This window comes from Tasmannia lanceolata, unplaced genomic scaffold (genome assembly GCF_043159265.1).
Source record: "Tasmannia lanceolata isolate RefF3 unplaced genomic scaffold, GAP_Taslan_0.1 ptg000015l, whole genome shotgun sequence".
Taxonomy (NCBI): domain Eukaryota; kingdom Viridiplantae; phylum Streptophyta; class Magnoliopsida; order Canellales; family Winteraceae; genus Tasmannia; species Tasmannia lanceolata.
Window position 1 is genome coordinate 22911520 of NW_027518692.1, and position 19361 is coordinate 22930880.

The 19361-nt window shown below is 38.6% G+C and overlaps 2 protein-coding genes across 2 annotated transcripts; one reads left to right on the forward strand and one right to left on the reverse strand.

Annotated features, from left to right (window-relative positions):
* The first annotated feature begins 3046 nt into the window (after positions 1-3046).
* On the forward strand, positions 3047-13370 carry LOC143845456 (homeobox-leucine zipper protein ATHB-15-like). The gene is made up of 18 exons (XM_077353810.1): positions 3047-4650; positions 5161-5320; positions 5417-5517; positions 5612-5702; positions 6025-6120; positions 6189-6302; positions 6385-6468; positions 6593-6748; positions 6860-6934; positions 7169-7275; positions 7364-7556; positions 8256-8441; positions 8753-8833; positions 9607-9741; positions 9918-10243; positions 11545-11650; positions 11904-12053; positions 13070-13370. Exons 1-18 carry the CDS (start codon positions 4439-4441, stop codon positions 13214-13216), a joined length of 2520 nt encoding a protein of 839 aa, XP_077209925.1. The 5' UTR covers positions 3047-4438; the 3' UTR covers positions 13217-13370.
* A 4684-nt stretch (positions 13371-18054) lies between these two features.
* Positions 18055-18579, reverse strand: LOC143891863 (uncharacterized). The gene has a single exon (XM_077396367.1). It carries the CDS (start codon positions 18577-18579, stop codon positions 18055-18057), a length of 525 nt encoding a protein of 174 aa, XP_077252482.1.
* Between the last annotated feature and the right edge of the window lie 782 nt (positions 18580-19361).

Sequence of the window (19361 nt, forward strand, 5' to 3'; positions counted from 1 at the left end):
GCAGCGGAATCTAATCGCATAGTATAATAATAAATTTTTAATTTCGCACCTTAGCCCAGGATTTCTAGGAACTAGATTATATTTTGGTGATAAAATAAATAAATAAAATCATACCTTTGAAGAAGTTACCACGAAGAAGATCGTCTGCTTGATCTACTCTCCGAATCGTCACGAACAAACTTTTATTCGCGAACGCCGTAAGTTGATCCGATGGGATCCGTTGATTGTGCACAAGAAATAGAACAACATTTATTCTACTTTTTGTAAACTGATCCAAATCAGTTCTTTGGGTGGGAAATCCGATAGTAGAGGATGGAGCTTTAATGGTAATAAACTAGAAGTAATGGATAGGGAGAAAGTTAGAGACTTTTCACTTATGGGAGGGTTTTCCAAAAGCAATTTTTCTCCGGTAAAAAACAAACGTCCACCCATGTAGGGATTTTATAGAAATCCAATTCTACTATGTTTTATCATAAAATCTCTCAAATAAGATTTATCAAAAATTGTGTGCAACTTTTCCAACTTTCAAAAATACAAAGTCCAATAATTATTGGACGTTTTTCCAACTTTTCCCTTATAACCCAGCCCCATCCCCATCACTTTATCGATGTGGGACTATTGCTTTTGCGTGGAAATCCAACAATCTCCCCCCTCCACGCGGAAGCAACTTGGACCATCTCGCCCCTCCATGCGGCGGCTACGTGGAACCACGAGATCTTCTCCGAGGGAATTCCACTGTGCTCGGAGGCATACCGGGGTTACCGAGATCTTCCCGGGAGTTACCACGCCCCAGCTCTGATACCATTTGAAGGGAATCTAACCGGGTAGAACTCGCTCCTAAAAGCTAGCTGTTAGAGGGAGGGTGCACATTCCCTTATAACCCATCCACATCCATTTCATAAGTCCGATGTGGGACTATTGCTCCTGCGTGGAACTCCAACACATTAGGATATTCTAGTCTCAAGGTGTCTACTAAAGTTGAAGTTACGCATGAATAAAATAAAGTATTTATAGAGTTGTTCCAACTAGCGAAACTACTAAAACCATTTATTGTGAAATGGGTTGCCCAAAAAAATCGACTGATATCACAAGAATCTTAACTTGTGCTTGGACAACAACTGAACGGGGATCCATGGTTTCGATAGAAAATAAACCAATTTTCCAACCGTTTTTCATGACAAGTGTGCTAACTGAATGATTCCTTTTGCTTCGTTTGGTTGCCAATAAATTATTTATCCTAGGAGCTTTTTAATCCCAACAGTGAAGTCAATGGGATTTGCTAGGTTTTTTTTTCCCTGCAATTCCTAAAATTCGCGCCAAAATTTAGGGGTGTCATTACCAAATATGGGAAGGGATGAGAGAGAGGGAAAAGAGAGAAAGAGAGAGGACATCATTCCCTAGGAAAGAAAAAGAGGGGACAAGGAGTCCATATCATACTTATAAGCAATCATTACAAGAGTGGGATTAAAAAAATTCTAGTGCTAAAAAGCAACCAAACATGGGATAGGACGAAAATTTTACTAAAAACTTCCTAGGTTTTAAATTTTACTGGCAACCAAACAGACCAAGAATATAAGCATTTATAGTGTGAGAAAGAAGAACAATCACATCACGTGATTTTTATACGTACAAATCTTCAATTTTATGCTTCAGACCCACTTTTGCCTTGTGATCATATCTATTGATCCTATTGACATCTATAAGCCCCTGTTAAGTGCTACTAAGAAGACCTTAATCGGATGATCTTACTCCTTTAATCTATCAAGCACTCTATGTGGTTGCAGGTATTTACCTCGTAAATTATTGGTTTAAGTAGTCAATAGGGAGGAGACGAGCATTGGATTTGCCTTGAACTAAACTTGTAAAATAGTGCAAGTAGTGTTTGGTTGCCAACCCCGTAGAGTAGCGGTAGGGGTAACATTACCAATATCGAGAGGAAAAGAGAGAAAAAGCATCATTCGCAAAAAAAAAAAATCCAACGAAATTCCACTTTTTTGTGGGATTTGACTTGGATATTATTGGCAAGGCTCTAAATTTCAGTTTCGGTCCCCATGGAAATTTAGAAATTTCGGGCAAAATCAGATGAAACCAAATAATTTATATTTTATCTCGTCCTAAAATTTAGGCCGGAAATATTGAAATTTCGCCGAAAACTATCAAAATTTCGCTCGAAAATTTGAAAAAATATCAAAAAAATGATAAAATTCCAGGGGATTTTAGGATGTTCCTGAAATTCCAGGAAAAGCAAAATTTCGATCGAAATTTTGTAAGGTTTCGGATATACCAAATTTCGGATCAAAACTTGGGATTTCGGTCTAAATGTAAAACCTTCATTATTGGGAGGTTAAAAGGCAGGCATGAAAGGATAATTGAATTTCAATGTCATACTGACAACTAAACAAGGAGTTTTGTTGACGTGCCACCCAAAAGCCAAGCAAAATCCCTAATCCATCCCGATGTTTGTGCAAAAAAAACAGGGTTCACAAGAAAAAGCTAAACCGTAGATTTATGTAGCCCAGCCCTTTATAAATCAAGACCCTGTGGATTGTGACCTGATGTTCCACTAAATCAACGGTTTTGATTTCATTTCCCTTTTGCCGAAAGCTCATGTATGCATGTCATAAGTCATGAGTCTTATGTACATGTATGGTAAGACTATGATGATGATGATGATGTGACGAAGTGATGATTTAATAATAAAAAATAAAAGGCAGAAATCGAGGCGCATGCAAAGCCCTCATAATTCTGTCCTCTCTCTCCCTCACGCAACCCCCACGCCATCCTTTTTCCATCTACGCATGAAAAACAATACCCTAATCTAAATGCCTCTGCATTTCACCCTATTTACGTGCACGCCCTCAATTTTTGACTCTCCCTGCTTCATCATAATGACTAAAATACCCCCGTCTAAATGCAGAAAATTCTTATCATATCATCACAATACCGCAGTCTACTTTTTAACTATTTTTAGTAAAAAAAAAAAGGTTTCTGTTAAATGAAACTTGCAACTGAGGGTATTTTCGTCTCAACAGTTTATTGCATAAAATCTTAGCGCGTTTTTAAACAGTACAGAGCTACAGAGGAAGAAGAAGAAGAAGAAGAAGTGCTTTGGCTTCTGTCTGAAATTAGGGTTTTTGGTGGACATTTTGACTCTAATCTTTACTTTTTTCTGAGAATTCGAAGAGCGATTCGAGTTGCAGAGATTCTCCATGTCAAAAGTCTTATCTTGAATCGAGAGTTTTTTCCTAATAGGAAGAAGATCTGTGCATTGTTTTACGCCTCGATTCGTCCGCTCTCGTGTTATTCTTCTTCACGAGAACCTCGATTTTGTCACTTCGAAACCCTAAGATGTTTCAGAGGCTTGGGACGATATGTTAAAATCACTCATAAAACCACAAAAAGTCTAAGATCGCTCGTACGGATTCACTTTCCTTGTTATTTTGAGGTATATAGGCGAGGTTTTGTGTAGGAATAGCTTGTACGAAGAACTTTGGGAAATGATGTTCTTTTTCTTCGGTTAAAAGAGGCAAAACATGGATTTTTCGTCTTTGATCAGAGGAATAGCCTTGGATCTTGAGAGATCTGTGGTGCGGAGCTTTAATTATCGAGAGATCAGTGCAAGGAAGGCGTTTTTAGGCTTTGTTTTGAGGTTTTGAAAGGAATCGGAGGATCGCGACTCGTCTGTGACTGAGAAAGAAGAACAACGAAAGAAAAGCTTCAAATCTCGATATCTTTTACTTTATTCTGCACCTTCATCCCTCTTCGTTTCTCTTAGAAATAGAACTTTTGAATATTTTTCGACGTTGTTTGGGGATAAAGTTCGAAACGAGTCGCCAATTCTGTAGTTTCAGGCCTGCGATCCTCAGTTTGCTATAGATAAACTAAAAAGAAGGCGTGAAATCTTCAAATATTTCGGATAAAATTCTCTCCGATTTGGTTTTCTATCTAAAAGAGGAGAATAAAAGTGGATTTCAGGTTTTTTACAGATTGTCCTTGTCTCTGCTGCTCTTTCCATTGAAAAAAAAAAGAGAAAAATGTGCTTAGACTTTTGAAAGGAATCATCTTTTTTTTTTCTTCTCTAATTCTCTCGGTGTTTAGAGGATAAATGAAGTAAAAACCGAGGACTTAGTTCGGAATATCTGGCCATCATCCATATTTTATTTAACTTCGGATCAAGAAATCTCGGATTTTTATTCCTATCTGGCTGTCTGAAGCTTCACACTCCAAATCTAGGGCTTCAAAAGCTTTATTTTGATCTTAACGAGCGAAAAAATGAGAATTTTCATCTGTTTCAAGCTGAGATTGTGAATCTCCAAGAAAAAGCTTCGGTGATATTTATCATTTGAGATAAAGCTTGTATAGTGTTCTGGACTCGAAGAAAAAGCGTTTTATTTGAGCATTTGCCTGGTGAGGTTTGAGTTTATTCGATCTGGAAGGTATGATGGCTATAACTTCATGCAAGGAGGTGAAACCTGGAATGGATCCAGGCAAGTATGTCCGTTACACGCCCGAGCAGGTTGAAGCTCTCGAAAGGGTTTACCACGAATGCCCGAAACCTAGCTCGATTCGCCGGCAGCAGCTTATCAGGGAATGCCCAATTCTCTCCAATATTGAGCCCAAGCAGATAAAAGTCTGGTTTCAGAACAGAAGGTATCCCAAAATCAGTAACTTTTTACTCTCTTTAGTTTCTTGTTTGTGTGTGTTAATGTTATTTAACGCAGAGTATTCTATTTCCATTTGAGGAATTAGACCCGGCGTTTGGATAAATGGATTTTATAATCTAGGATTGTTTACAAGCTAGAATCTAGATTTTTTATGTTAAAATATCGATTTTACAAGATTGAGTGGTAACACACCTTATTTACACATTTAAAATCCAGGTTTGAGCTTAAAAACTCTAGGTTTTAGCTGGTAAACATGAGGATTTTACAGTCCTGGATTATAAAATCCATTTATCCAAACGCCTCCTTTGAGACTTGGATATCAAGATTCCTGCCATTGTCATGCAGTGATATTATTATTGCAATAAGATCAAAGCCCTTCCTCTCCTTTACCATTCATCTTAAATCAGCTTTGTAATCATTTTCAGTGGTTATCAGAGCAGAGCTTAATCCTGTCGACTATTTTTTGAAACAATTTCTTGTTTTATTTGTTGTTCAGATGCAGAGAGAAGCAGCGGAAAGAGGCGTCACGCCTCCAGGCTGTAAACAGGAAGCTGACAGCTATGAACAAGCTTTTAATGGAGGAGAATGATAGGTTGCAGAAACAGGTGTCTCAATTGGTATATGAGAATGGCTATTTTCGCCAACACACTCAAAATGTAAGTGAATTGCTATTATTTTGTTTCTTTTTTATTTTTGTTTCCTTTTTCTCTTTAATTTTGAATCGTGATCACTGAGTTGGTTTCGCCTTGCAGACGACACTAGCTACCACTGATACGAGCTGTGAGTCGGTGGTGACTAGTGGTCAGCACCACTTGACGCCTCAGCATCCGCCTAGGGATGCTAGTCCTGCAGGGTAAATGAGAATATTCTTGTTGGGTCTTTTTTTCTTTTTTCAGTTTTCGCGTAATTGTTTGAAAAACTTACAGTTTTGTTGAATTTGTTGCTAGACTTTTGTCCATTGCAGAGGAGACTTTAACAGAGTTTCTATCGAAGGCGACTGGAACTGCTGTGGAGTGGGTCCAAATGCCTGGGATGAAGGTTACCCATCTCTGTTTCTTGACTGCTTAATCAATATACTTTGACACTTGGGTTTTTATTTTAAAATAAGAACAAAGGAAAGATAGGGACAGAAACCCTTTTTTTTTTAATATTCATATACCAAAAAAACTTTGACTTGACTCTTCAATCACATTCTGTAATGGTAATCCCCTGTTTCTTGAACAAAAGAAACGTAAGAAGGAAAATGTGATTCCTTTTTTTATTCTTAAATTTCTTTTTTAGATGGAATTATGTGAAGTTAATTTGATTACTTTGACTGGTCCACACCTTTCTAAAATTATTCTTTTCCTGCATTTTCTAGCCTGGTCCGGATTCCTTTGGAATCGTTGCAATTTCTCATGGTTGCACTGGTGTGGCAGCACGAGCTTGTGGCCTAGTAGGTCTAGAACCTACAAAGGTGAGTTTGTTTTGGTACTCTCTCTTCCAGTTTGATATTGTCAGGACTAATGGACAAGTTTCTTTCAGGTCGCAGAAATCCTCAAAGATCGAACTTCGTGGTACCGCGATTGCCGATCTGTGGATGTTATAAATGTGCTGCCCACTGGTAATGGTGGAACCATCGAGCTGCTCTACATGCAGGTAGGTACTAATTAGTGTTTGTGTGGTTACTTGTGGAACACTTTGCATTAGTTTATCAGACAACTTTGGCAATTGGTTGTAGCTTTATGCCCCCACAACGCTCGCACCAGCTCGTGACTTCTGGTTGTTGCGCTACACTTCGGTCTTGGAAGATGGTAGCCTTGTGGTATGTAACTCGGTGAATCTTTTTTGTGCTATTGGAGAATGGACAATTTCGCTTTCGTGATCTCACTTTTGTAGCTTTTATTGGAACTGCCCTGATGGTATTGTGTTTAATTCAAAATGCTTAGGTCTGTGAAAGATCGCTTAGCAACACTCAGAGTGGTCCGAACATGCCACCTGTGCAGCATTTTGTGAGAGCAGAAATGCTGCCAAGCGGGTACCTGATAAGGCCCTGCGAAGGGGGTGGGTCAATAATACACATTGTTGATCATATGGATTTGGAGGTATATAAGTTTTATTGGTTTCTTATTTAACATTGCTCAATAAGTTAAATAATGATTACATATCCCACCGACCAATATTTACTAAGTTTAGCTGCTGGTGCCATAAACCAGCAATGGAGTGTGCCTGAAGTGCTACGCCCACTATATGAATCATCAACAGCGCTTGCTCAAAAGACAACAATGGCGGTTAGTACCATGTCTTCCGTGTTCTCTCTGCCTCAAAAGTAGATTTATCTCATAATTTGTCTGAAGCAGCACCCTACCACCTTTGGCCATCGACAAAACACAAAAAACAAGTGTTCTTTAAGAAAAATCCATTCTTTTTGCAAGAAAATGTTGATCCATAAGAGGGGAGATGATAGGTGGGAAAGGGGAACTGAAAACTCATTTCCAACTCTGTTTATGCTTCTGGGTGTCCAGGCTCTACGCCAGCTAAGGCAAATTGCACAAGAGGTTTCCAATCCCACCATCACCGGCTGGGGTAGACGACCTGCAGCTTTACGAGGACTTAGCCAGAGGCTGAGCAGGTGAGTATTATTTAGTATTTCATGAATTCTTTTTTGATATACTCCTGGCTTTTCTATTTTCGGCACCCTAATGGATGAAAACTTGCAGGGGTTTCAATGAAGCACTCAATGGCTTTACTGATGAGGGATGGTCCATGATGGGAAATGATGGTATCGATGATGTTACTATCCTTGTAAACTCGACACCTGGCAAGCTGATGGGTCTAAATTTTGCGATTGCGAATGGGTTTCCAGCTTTAAGCAATGCCATCCTGTGTGCCAAGGCATCCATGCTTTTACAGGTTCGATATTTTTATCGCTGAATGCAGTCAGAGAAAAAAAATGCTTTTACAATTTGGATATTGGAATCATTAAATATTGCTGGATGCAGCCCCAGAAAAAACAATGCATAAAGAAACTTTAACAAACCTCAATTTTTTAAGCTAGTTTGTTATCTTGGTGATGCGGACTGCTTTAGAACAATTACCACTGAAAGAGACAAAAATGAGCTAATTTCATCTAGTTATGGGGCATTTCAAACTATGTACTGGGGTGTTCTATCATTTGAAAATGAATTTTCTTCTTTGGAAATAGGGAACTTTTGCAAATTACTAGATGAAATTACCCATTACAGAAGTTCCAGGTCAAAATAACTGCATCTTCATTAACTTCAAATCATACACTAGAGAGGCTTTGAAGATGATGTCAGTCCCCTTGCAATTATATATGCAGTATAAGTATTTTCATAATCTTTTGTGAGTCATTTTAGGCCAAAAGGTAATCAATAACAGAGGTTCAGTGACAATTTATTGCATATCAAGATGGTTATGCTCATGGTTTTAAAGCATCGGCCGATAACGGGATGCATCACCCGATGTGGAAATACATCTTTAAATTCTTCAGTTTCCTATGAAAATGTTCCGTTTTAAAGTTCTGGTAAGGTTTCCCTTTCTTTTTCTATTAAATTTCATTTCTCATAATGCCTTGTTCGTATTTTACAGAATGTGCCGCCAGCAGTGCTCCTCAGATTCCTGCGGGAGCACCGATCAGAATGGGCAGATAGTAACATTGACGCTTACTCAGCTGCAGCCGTTAAAGCTGGTCCCTGTGGTTTGCCAGGGTCCCGCATTGGAGGCTTCGGGGGTCAGGTCATACTTCCACTGGCTCACACAATTGAGCGTGAAGAGGTCAGGGTCTTTCTCTTTCTCAGTTTCTTGTCACTAACATAACTGACATAAATTTTGTTGAAATTGCACCAATTTCAAACTCCTGCCTTTAAGTGCGCCACACGATCCCTTCCACCACTAGATAGGGAAGTAATTGGTTCATCATAGACAAAGATGCAGTTATGGTAACAATGTCATGGATATTAACGTCTAAGTTACCGTCACCAACATTATTATATGTTGTAATCTAATTTTTATCCTAATTACTTATTCAGCAATTTCATCTTCTTAGTCTTTGTTAGGCTTGATATACTTCTCTCTTTCCTGAACAGTCCTTGGAGGTAATCAAGTTGGAAAACATTGGCCATGGGCAGGAGGATACCATTATGCCTAGAGACATGTTTCTCTTGCAGGTAAGTAATTGCTATATTATGCTTAGTTAGCGTCAGAGTCTTCTAAAATTGTTAGTTTGGAAATCTAATTGAGTATTTGATCAAGGCTCTGGAATTTTCTTTGGTAGACATGAAAAAACTTGATTGACAACCTGAGACTTAATGGGCTATAGAAAAACAAAACTAGGGAACGAGTTCTCAAGAAACTCTAAAAAAAAAAGGAAAGAAAAGAAAAACAGACTAAACAAGCTTTTTAAACTTTAAAATTTTGATTGAGGATGCTTGCAAATTTCCAATTTGCCCTGGAGACAGTCCTTCACTGATTCTGAGTCAACCTTTGAATTTTATGCATTGTTACACTTACGTCTTTAATTAATATCAGAAATGAATAAAAAATATATTTGAATTTTGTTCTAAACAAATATTACTCTTTTTATTGCTTATTTTTTAGTAGCTAAGAGGATTGAACACGATAAATGCAAGACCTCAAGGTTGTTGTCTTTTTATTTGTCCACATATCATGTGGTGAAATTTTGTTTGAACTATTCTTATGTTGGGAACAAAGACAAGAGATGATTTTTTGTCTTGATGTAGGGGAAGGACGGTTGATGAATGTCGTAATTTATATATTTTTTGGTTTATACTTTCAACAACTGAATGTGATCAAACACTAGATGTTTCTTCAACCAACCTATTTCAATTACTTGATATTGGTACCATTCAAAAAAAAAATTACTTGATTTGGTAAAAGGACAAATGTCTATCCATGCCTTAAATTTCTGGATTTTTTTCAGCTCTGTAGTGGAGTGGATGAGAATGCTGTTGGGACTTGCGCGGAACTTGTTTTTGCCCCCATTGATGCATCTTTTGCGGATGATGCACCATTGCTACCTTCTGGTTTTCGCATCATTCCTCTCGACTCTGGAGTGGTAAGTACATTATCGTTAATGGAAAGTTTATCTTAATAATGTTGGTGTAGATAAGTAAATGTACAAATTTCTTTTGTTGTGTTAAGCAATTCTCCAAGAAATCACATGATTCGAGTAATTTCTCTTTTCTGTCCCCTTATGGAGTTTGTTTTTACTATACTGTCAAATTAATGCAGGATGCCTCCAGTCCGAATCGTACTCTAGATCTTGCCTCTGCTCTTGAGATTGGGCCCACTGGGAATAGAGTATCTGGTCATTATTCTGGTAATTGTGGCAGTATGAGATCTGTGATGACAATCGCATTTCAATTTGCATTTGAGAATCACCTCCAAGAAAATGTCGCATCCATGGCTCGACAATATGTCCGCAGCATTATTTCATCTGTTCAAAGGGTTGCTGTGGCACTTTCACCCTCTCGTCTCAGTTCTCATGGTGGTCTCCGGCCACCACCGGGCACACCTGAAGCACTCACACTTGCTCGTTGGATCTGTCACAGCTACAGGTATGCTGTGTTAAAATCCTCACTTTACATATATATTCTGGAGTCTACCATCTCTGAATGGGCTCGTTTTTGTTGTGGTATTATAAAGCATGTGGTACCAAACTACCAATATAATATACAAAGCAAATCAATATGTAACAAAATGGCAATGTCCTACAAGTAACTTTTTTTGCCATTTCTAGGAAGGAAAGGCATATTTGGTCTCATTCTAGAAAATATGTAGAAAATTAGGCATTGCTTTGAGATTTGTTTGTTGAGAAATAATTAGGCTTATTTTCACTCTTGCATCCTATGTAGTCTTCAATCTTCACCTTGAAGAATGAAGATAAAGTATTAAATGGTCGTTGCTGAAAACGTCAAATATGTAAAGAGGACACTTGTGTCTTTTGAAGAGTTGTTGTGTCAAATACACAATCAAGGCTGTATATAGAATCCCAGCCCTGGTCCCAGTATAGCAGTTTCACCTAAATACAAAAACCCTGTGATTTATACATGACAAAATATCCCTATTTTGTGCTTCAAGGGCTATTTTCACCCAGCTTAAACTGTTGGAAACTTTCAAACCTAAAAAGGGCGTCATGGACAATCAATCCAGAGATTTCAGACACCTATATGGATGAGTAGAATTGGAAGTAGGAATGTATTTCAAAGAACCCTTTGTTTTCATATTTATACCAAGTATTTAGTTTTGTCTCATGCATATGCACACATAATTATGACCGTGCCTTCCGGATTGGAGATTGGAGAGGAGAGTCACCGCTTGTTAATCGGGCATGTTTACTGATACCTCTGTGATTCCTTTTTTTCCCCTGAAATGAACCTTGGTGATTCTATAAGCTCAGCATAACCCATCTGACATTATATCACAACTGATACTAGTATCAGATATTGCGTGAATGCTTCTTTCTGTCGGATTGACTATAATGTGATCTATTTGAAATTTCTACTCTTCCACTTATATTTTTTGTGGTACTATATGGCATATGATGTCCAAGTATATGTCCTGTACGATTGACTATAATGCTTATTAATCTATTTGAATTTTCTACTCTTCCACTTATATTTTGTGTAGTACATGGTACATGATATCCATATCTGTGTCCTAGATTTTCTGCTATCAAATAGGAGAAATTGAATCTTCTATGATTACTGTAACATAATTCTCCACTGCATAATCGTTGGAGCACTAGCTAATGTTGGAACATCTAGTGGCAAAACAAGGAAACTCACTCGAGAAAACGCTGGGATGGGTAATCATATATACAGGTTATGTAGATATAAATTTTTGTTTGTTTTTCCAGGTGTCACTTGGGTATGGAGCTACTTAAGTCTGGTAGTGAAGGCAGTGAATCTGTTCTCAAAACGCTCTGGCATCACTCAGATGCTATAATGTGCTGCTCCTTAAAGGTTTGGACTTTGCTATTTCCACTCTATTTTCATGTTCAGGACTTTTAGGAGAGCAATGGAATTTTCATTTTACTTGATGCCAAGTGCACTAGTGTCCCATTCTGAACTACATTTTCAATTCTTTTTATATATAATGTATGCATTCATGTCCAGTAACTACATATGCTTGCCTTTTGTGGGATAATGGTTTAATAGATTTTCATATATAAATTTCAAAGACTTCTTAACCTCGTTTCATTTATAATTTGTATAGGCATTGCCAGTTTTCACCTTTGCGAATCAGGCAGGCCTTGACATGCTTGAGACGACATTGGTTGCCCTGCAAGACATAACTCTTGAGAAGATATTTGATGATCATGGATGGAAGACTCTCTACACTGAGTTCCCACAGATAATGCAACAGGTCCGTCATCTTCCCTTCAGAATTAAACACATTATGTAAAAAACGGATGATAAAATGGATAATGACTGAGGTGACCCTTAAGTTTCAAACATTTATAAAAATCCGCCCAGAAAAAGCGATGAAGATCGCCTTTAAAGATCTACTCTGTTTTGTAGTTTGTTTGTTTTTTTTTTTCCATTTCAAATGATAGCATTCTTGAGTAGGCTGGGATTTCAAAAAAGAAGCAGCACAGAATTTATTCATATATTTTTAATTATTTACAGGAAACTCAAATTGTGTTCACTATTTAAAAGTAGGGTTATTACTGCCATCTGATCAAAGATCAGACAGCTCTGAAAACGATATCAATATCATATTAGTATGGTGATCTTAGAAACCAATTGCGATGCTCCGGAAAAGATCTAAATATCAGAGTGACAATTACTTAGATATGTTCGTCATAGGTCAGGTGTTACTAGTACAATTTAAGATGCATTTGTATAACGTCCTTTTTCGATTGGGTATGGCTGTGACCATTCCAAAGAAGCATTCACTCTACGCATGCGCCACTTGGCTGGTGGAGATATAGCTCAGTTTGTAGAGCTTTCCTACCATTGGGCCGTTACAATTATGGGTTGGTTGTCTAGTTGTGCATGTGGTAACGAGAGTATGTTGTTCCTGAAATGTTGGCTCACTTTTTTCAATCTCACTGTTCTTACCTTTCTTCTGAAAGGTAGTGATAAAATACCAACAACAGTAGTTTTTCTTTTTGATAGGCATAACAACAGTAGTTTTTCTATGGATAACTCTGTTGCTGTTCAATCAGATGGTGATAGGGTTTATCGGTAACAGACTTTTGCAATGGGTATTCAGCATCAGAGCATAGATCCGTTTCTATATTTAGTTTTACTGTACTAGGAATTCTCCGAGATTGTTGATTTACTTGTTGTGCAGCTGTTGAAATTTCAGAGTTATGTTTCCCCTCACTTTTACTCTTTAGTAGGGATATTTACTTGTCTTTGATTTTTTCATTGCAGGGATTTGCATGTCTTCAAGGAGGTATCTGCGTTTCGAGCATGGGCAGGCCCATCTCATATGAGAGAGCGGTGGCCTGGAAGGTGTTGAATGAAGAAGACATTGCACACTGCATTGCCTTCATGTTCGTCAATTGGTCTTTTGTCTGAAACACCTTACCAAAACAAACAACAATACTAGAAGACCTAAACTCCTTTAGTTCCTTGTGTCCTTTTGAACTGGAGAACTTGGAATTGCTGCCTTTCTTTCGAAATCAAGCACACTTCTCTTCTCTTTTTGGGTTGAAATATAAGGGTGTTTTTCATCTTCACTTGTGCTTCTATGGTTGTTGACTTTTTATGCTTCTGCTGTATGCAATTTGTGTGTAGGTGTAGCCCTTATGGCCCTAAAATGTCCTCAGCAATAGTGGTTTTGAGGACACTAGACCTGGCTCCTCTGGCCCATTTATTGGATTTAATCCTGCCTGATCAGAGGATTTTTAGACATTGAATGTGCATTGCTAGCCATTTTACCTCTGAAAAAAGACCTTTTGCAGACATTGGCAGAGGAAGGTTAGGACCATCCAATTAATGCAGATTTTGATGAATGTTTGCTTCCTTTTTTTAGCTCACCTGCAATATTTACTGATTTGGTGAGAATGATGTTTTGGTGGGCTGTACAAAAAACACCCTAAAACTAGTAGTGGTTTCAGGCTCTCAAGATGGCTACTACATTATAGGCCAACAGCCATTAAATGCTTCTGTGCTAGACTTATACAGTGACATCCAGAAGAAAAAGTTTGGTTGAAGCTCGTTTCTTCTGGCGTTTATGCCGATACTGTCAGTATTTGCTTTTGGTGGATCTTTTCGGGCAGTGGTTTAAATGGCCGACTTTTGTGCAAGATTTAGTCATAATGAACTTGTACAGGCGTATCTCTGTTCATGTCATCATCTTAGGCCGTGATTCGATATTGCAGTAATGAAGCTGCCCACGGCGCATGTGATTTTGGAATTTACTTTAAAGGGAAGTACGGGGTATGTTAGGATTGCCGGAATCAGGATTCTGGTTTGGCTGGCATAATACTAACACCTCTTGGGCTGGGAATAGATGGCCGTAAATTCTCCCATCTGCTCGACCCTTTTTGCCCATCTATGCTGTAAGCCTGTAACCAAGTATTGGAATGAGGAGGAATCAGAACAGGGTGCTAATTTCAATGATAGGCCATCCAAAAATTGGAGGCTTAAAATAGTCGGATGGGGTATTTTCTGTGCATGACCCATCAAAAGCACATAAATAATTTGGATTATTGAACAAGTTGGTCACTCGTTTTCCTAGGAAAGGAAAAGAAAATATTTCTCGGGAATCTGACGTGGCATTATGAAAAGAAATCCAGGGAATCTGTGTAGGAAAAAGTTTTCCTAGACTGTTCACTTGTGTTGGAAAAGGTTTCTAGGGAAACTGCTTGCCCTTCTTTTTGCACTAATTTTTCAGGGAAACAAAATCCGTGTGTTTTTGGTCGGAAATGAAATCCATAAGGATGGGAAAATGAGCTTTTCCATGTCATTTTTTGCTTTTATGCAAATATTCCACATGTGTAATTCTATTTTCCCTGGAAAGCAAGTGAATACCAGAATTCTATCTTATCAAGGTTTTGTCGGAGAAAAAATAAGCTGTTTTTCAGGGATTTGCTTTCTAGGGAACACAAGTGAACAGAGCCTTTGTGAAATGATCTTCTCCTTCATCATATAACAAACTCAAATTTTTTATAGCTATTGTCATTTCAAAATTATTTTTAAAACAAATTATCTTAGAAAATGGGAGGTTTTTGCAAGAGGTTGGGAAACTTAAAATTTTGTCTATTGTCATTTCAAGATTATTTTTAAAACAAATTATCTTAGAAAATGGGAGGTTTTTGCAAGAGGTTGGGAAACTTAAAATTTTGTCCCAGTCTTACGTAGCATTAGTGTACTTTACACTTCGCATGTATGCATGGTCATGGGGTTAAGCTCCTTATTTTTTTACGGTGCAACCTAGGTCAGCGATCATGATTGGAATTAATGCGGTTTGGATTACAACCAAACGAGGACCCCAATCGTTGGGAATAATATGGATCGTTGATTCCTGACTAAATTGTCATACAGCTGCCCAATTTCGATCTTGGCCGCAAATTTGTCAATAGGCACGTTCTAGTAGCGATCTGAACTGTAAAATCGCGATCAGATGTGATCTGAACCAATAGTGACAGTCTGCAATGACCAGTGTGATCGAGTGGTTCACATCCACTCAATCACCAATAGTTATTTGAAAGCAAGGTTTTAAATCTCAGTTTCGGTTTCGGTTTCGGTCATGACCGAAACGTTGGTACGAAATTTCGGACGAAATCTTGTAAAAATTTCACCGAAATCTTGTAAAAATTTCACCGAAATTTTGTACTTCACCGAAACGTTTCACTAAAATTTCCGAAATTTCACCGAAATTTTACCGAAATGAAACGTTTCGGCCGAAATTTCCGAAACGTTTCGGTGAAGTTTGGTAGTTTTCCGACTCACTGTGAATTTCGTTTTGTTTTCCACCGAAACTGAAATATTTCGGCCGAAACGTTTCGTTTCGGCCGAAATTTAAAACCATGTTTGAAAGCCAGAAACCTTCCAATGGGAATAATAACAAACTACAAGTATTTCTATATAAATTCTACACATTCTATCTCCATTTTATGATTTTCCTCTCTATTCTTTTGTTTCTTATAAAAACAGATATCAGTGTCTTGACATGCAAAATCTTAGGCCACGTTTGGATACCAACTAGGTTTAGATTTGGATTTAGTTGATATTTTGAACTATCTGATCCTTAAATTCCAAATCAGCTACAGTGCAAAAAATTCTGATTTTCAGATCTGCTCTGCGTGACATTATTTGGAAATCAATATTTGTGGCAACTTCCTTCACCATCGCTGCTCCTCGACATTGCTGTCGCAGCAGCGAGACATCCCTCCCTCCCTCCCTCTCTCTCTCTCTCTCTCTCTCTCTCTCTCTCTTAAAACATGATCATGAAGATGATTGATGTGTTTTGTATCCAAAACTCAAATCCAAATCAAAATACAAATGCATGAGGTATCCAAAAGGGCCCTTAAGGTATTCGGGTCTTTATTTCATTTGTAAATAACATAAAAGGCATCGGTAGTCAGTGCTTCACTGTAATAGACCTGGCAAGAAGTGACATGGACCCGCGGGTCGACCCGGCCCACCCGTATTTTCCGGGTCTGGGTCACTCATTTGTGACCATTTGAAAACGACCCACGGGTCCACCTGGTCGGTAAAAACTGGGCCGGTCCGGTTGGACCCCCGGGTGCCCATAGAGAAGTGAAACAACATTTTATGTTGGCCTTTTAGCGTAGTTTTCGTATTTTCAGGCATTTTTTTGGTAGTTTTTTCCATAATTTTTCTATAGAAGCAATATCTTTGTGTATTAATTTTTCTCCAAAACTTATTTTTGCTAGCCACCTTTGCAGAAATGTACTTCTCCTATCCTTTGCAGTTTGCACCACGTCAATGAATAAGATAAATATGAAAATAGTCAATATAAATGGCTATCATCACATGATTACATGCAATTGCAAAGGATGGGCGCGAAGTAGCCTTTGCTGAATGTGTCTAGCAAATTCCTATAAAAACAACAAAAATCTTTAAAAAATAGAAAAAAACAAAAGTTCATTAAAAAAAAAAAAGGTGACCCGCGGGTCCATCCGGGCCTGTACGCGTGGGGTCCGGGTCCACACTTAGTGACCCGTAAATCTTCTGACCCGTTTTTTACCCAGACCTGTACGGGTCGGGTCAAACCCGGCCCGGCCCACCCGTTTGCCAGGTCTACACTGTATATTGGAATAATTTGTCAATTGGTGGGCCCGAATATTATCTTAAGCAAACAAACTGAAGTAATATGCCGTTTAAGTATTCATCATATTCTTCCACCCAAGTAATTACCTTCAATAATTCAACAATCTTATGAAAATATTTCAGAAATCTTCATAGGACTATCTCCCATTCGACAAATTTGTCAAGATTTCGTCAAAGTTTGAATGAATGCTTTGATGATAGTAGTTTTAAGTGATGGAAAAAGAAGGTACTCAAAAGATCATCCGTTGTGACAGGCATATCAAGGTAGGCTGTGGCTTGAATAGAGAAAGAAGTTAAGAGGGATCGGTCCTAATAGTCTTTGTGATTCTCGACGAGCAAGGAAGCCCATATAGTTTACAACTACTATATGAACAATCCATTCCCGTTTGATCCAGGTGCACAAACATCAACCGCTAAGGCCCCCTTTCCAATCTAGGGTTAGCATCAATAATCAGTTTGTTTTCTCTCCTATGATATACGTGAGTCTCAGTTGGAAGGTGCTTTGTGTCGCAACCATTTGGGTGGCAACTCGGGTCGATTTTCCGGAATTCGGGTTGATCTTTTACCATAAAATTGGGTCGGGTTCGGTTTGATTCCAATTCAAATTTTTTTTTTTTTTTTTTTTCTGGCAAAAGCTCGACCCGACCCAATCCGACCCAAGTTGCAACTCCAGTTCAAGCCCTTTTACTTACTCCCAAAAAAGCTTTTCTAGTCTCCATGAGATTGAAATTAGATATGATTATTTGCAGGTAACCATTTAAGGGGATTTGCTAGGGAGTTTTGCATAAAGGCATTTCGCGGCCGGCTTTTGCATGACAGAGCAGCCACCTGGCCGGCTCATTTTTCAGCAGATTTTGTCTTATTCGGGGAAAGTCCCTAACAAATCTTCCATTATAATAGTTAAAACTTTTTTACTAAATGCTTCTAAAGAGGCGTTAATCGCCCATTCTGCAAATAAGATCGAATTAAGTTCAAATCTTATTTACATATATGACTGCTAAACAAATAGGCCCTTAGCGAAGAGGCCCTTTATAGGACTAGCTGACTGCTTAACAAACAAAACACAATATAACATAGTTCTATAAAACTAATTTTCCAAATTCTAGTAGCTAGATTCACTGATTTTTCGGGCTATTGATCTGGATACCAATCCTCGGAACGCAGCTGCTACTTCTAGCAATCTTTGAAGCAGACATGCTCTTAGAATTCCTGTGTTGGAAACTGATCTTCATAGCGTCTCTCAATGACCTAGCTAGAGAGAGCTTTGGGTTGAGTCTAGTAGTTTTGTTGAATTTCTTGCAAAAGACCGTGTGTGATTCCACAGCTTTTTCCATGGCTATCCATGGAGCTTTATTCAAGTGTTCTTTCACAGCTTCCGAGCAGAGCCCACAAACCCATTTACCAGAATAGGTATCCTTGATATGGCCAATGTAAGCTGGAGTGCAATCCTCACAAAGCCCACAACACTCACATTCGGCCCTTTCAACTCCAGTCACTTTGTTAATATGCTTTAAATCCTTCGAAAATTTTTCCATTTCCATCGAGACATCGGAGACGGCCCTTCTCAGAGCCTGAAAATCTTGCGTGCTTATTTCAAAAGGAGGAGGAGGAGGAGGAGGAGGAGGGGGAGGCATTGCCATGGTTGAAAAGAATAGTGTTTCAAAACGAGGCAGAAGAAAATCCTAGTCAACTCAACACGACGCGGTGGAGTACTCGGCTGACACGGCTGTATACTGGGTTTACGCGGTCATAATTCATTACATGGGAGAGTCAAAAGGAGTTTTTATTTAGTTTGTAGGGCAAAATGTGAAACGCGGCCAAAGTAAAAGGGAGTCGACTCGAGGGAGTCCTCCAAAGAGGTTAGTTCCTTATTCCTGTGATTTTTTTTGGATACCGTGGTGTCTTGAGAAGTTCTTCAAACGAATAAGGAAATGCATGCTTTTATAGAGCTGTAAAGTTAAAGGGAGATTAGATGTGGAAAGTGAAACATTACGTCCGTGAGGTGTTGAAAGAAATCAATTAAACAATAGAAAGTTTGGGTTTAAAAAACAAGTTCCCTTGCAAAGAAAACCGATCTGTTATTTTTAATGGATTAGTCGCTTTAGGCCATTAATGTGCAAATTGCATGAGTGGGGATGTAGTTTTGCAACTAGAACTCAAGAGGAAGACAGTTCGTTAGGAGTGTGTATAAAGATAAGAAGGCATGCAATATCCACCTCTTAGAAGCATCACTTGTGACAAGTGTCACGGGCCTTCACTTTTTACTCGTGGACAAGCCCATGAGAGGCCTAACATACCGTATGTTAAGGCCATCCTTTTCCAGTAAAGGCATTGAAGGCCCCACAAGCCTAACACCTCAGGTCTGGCAACACTCCACTCACAAGTCCTCTGACGGCGCTCAAGTTGCATGGCCGCATCAACC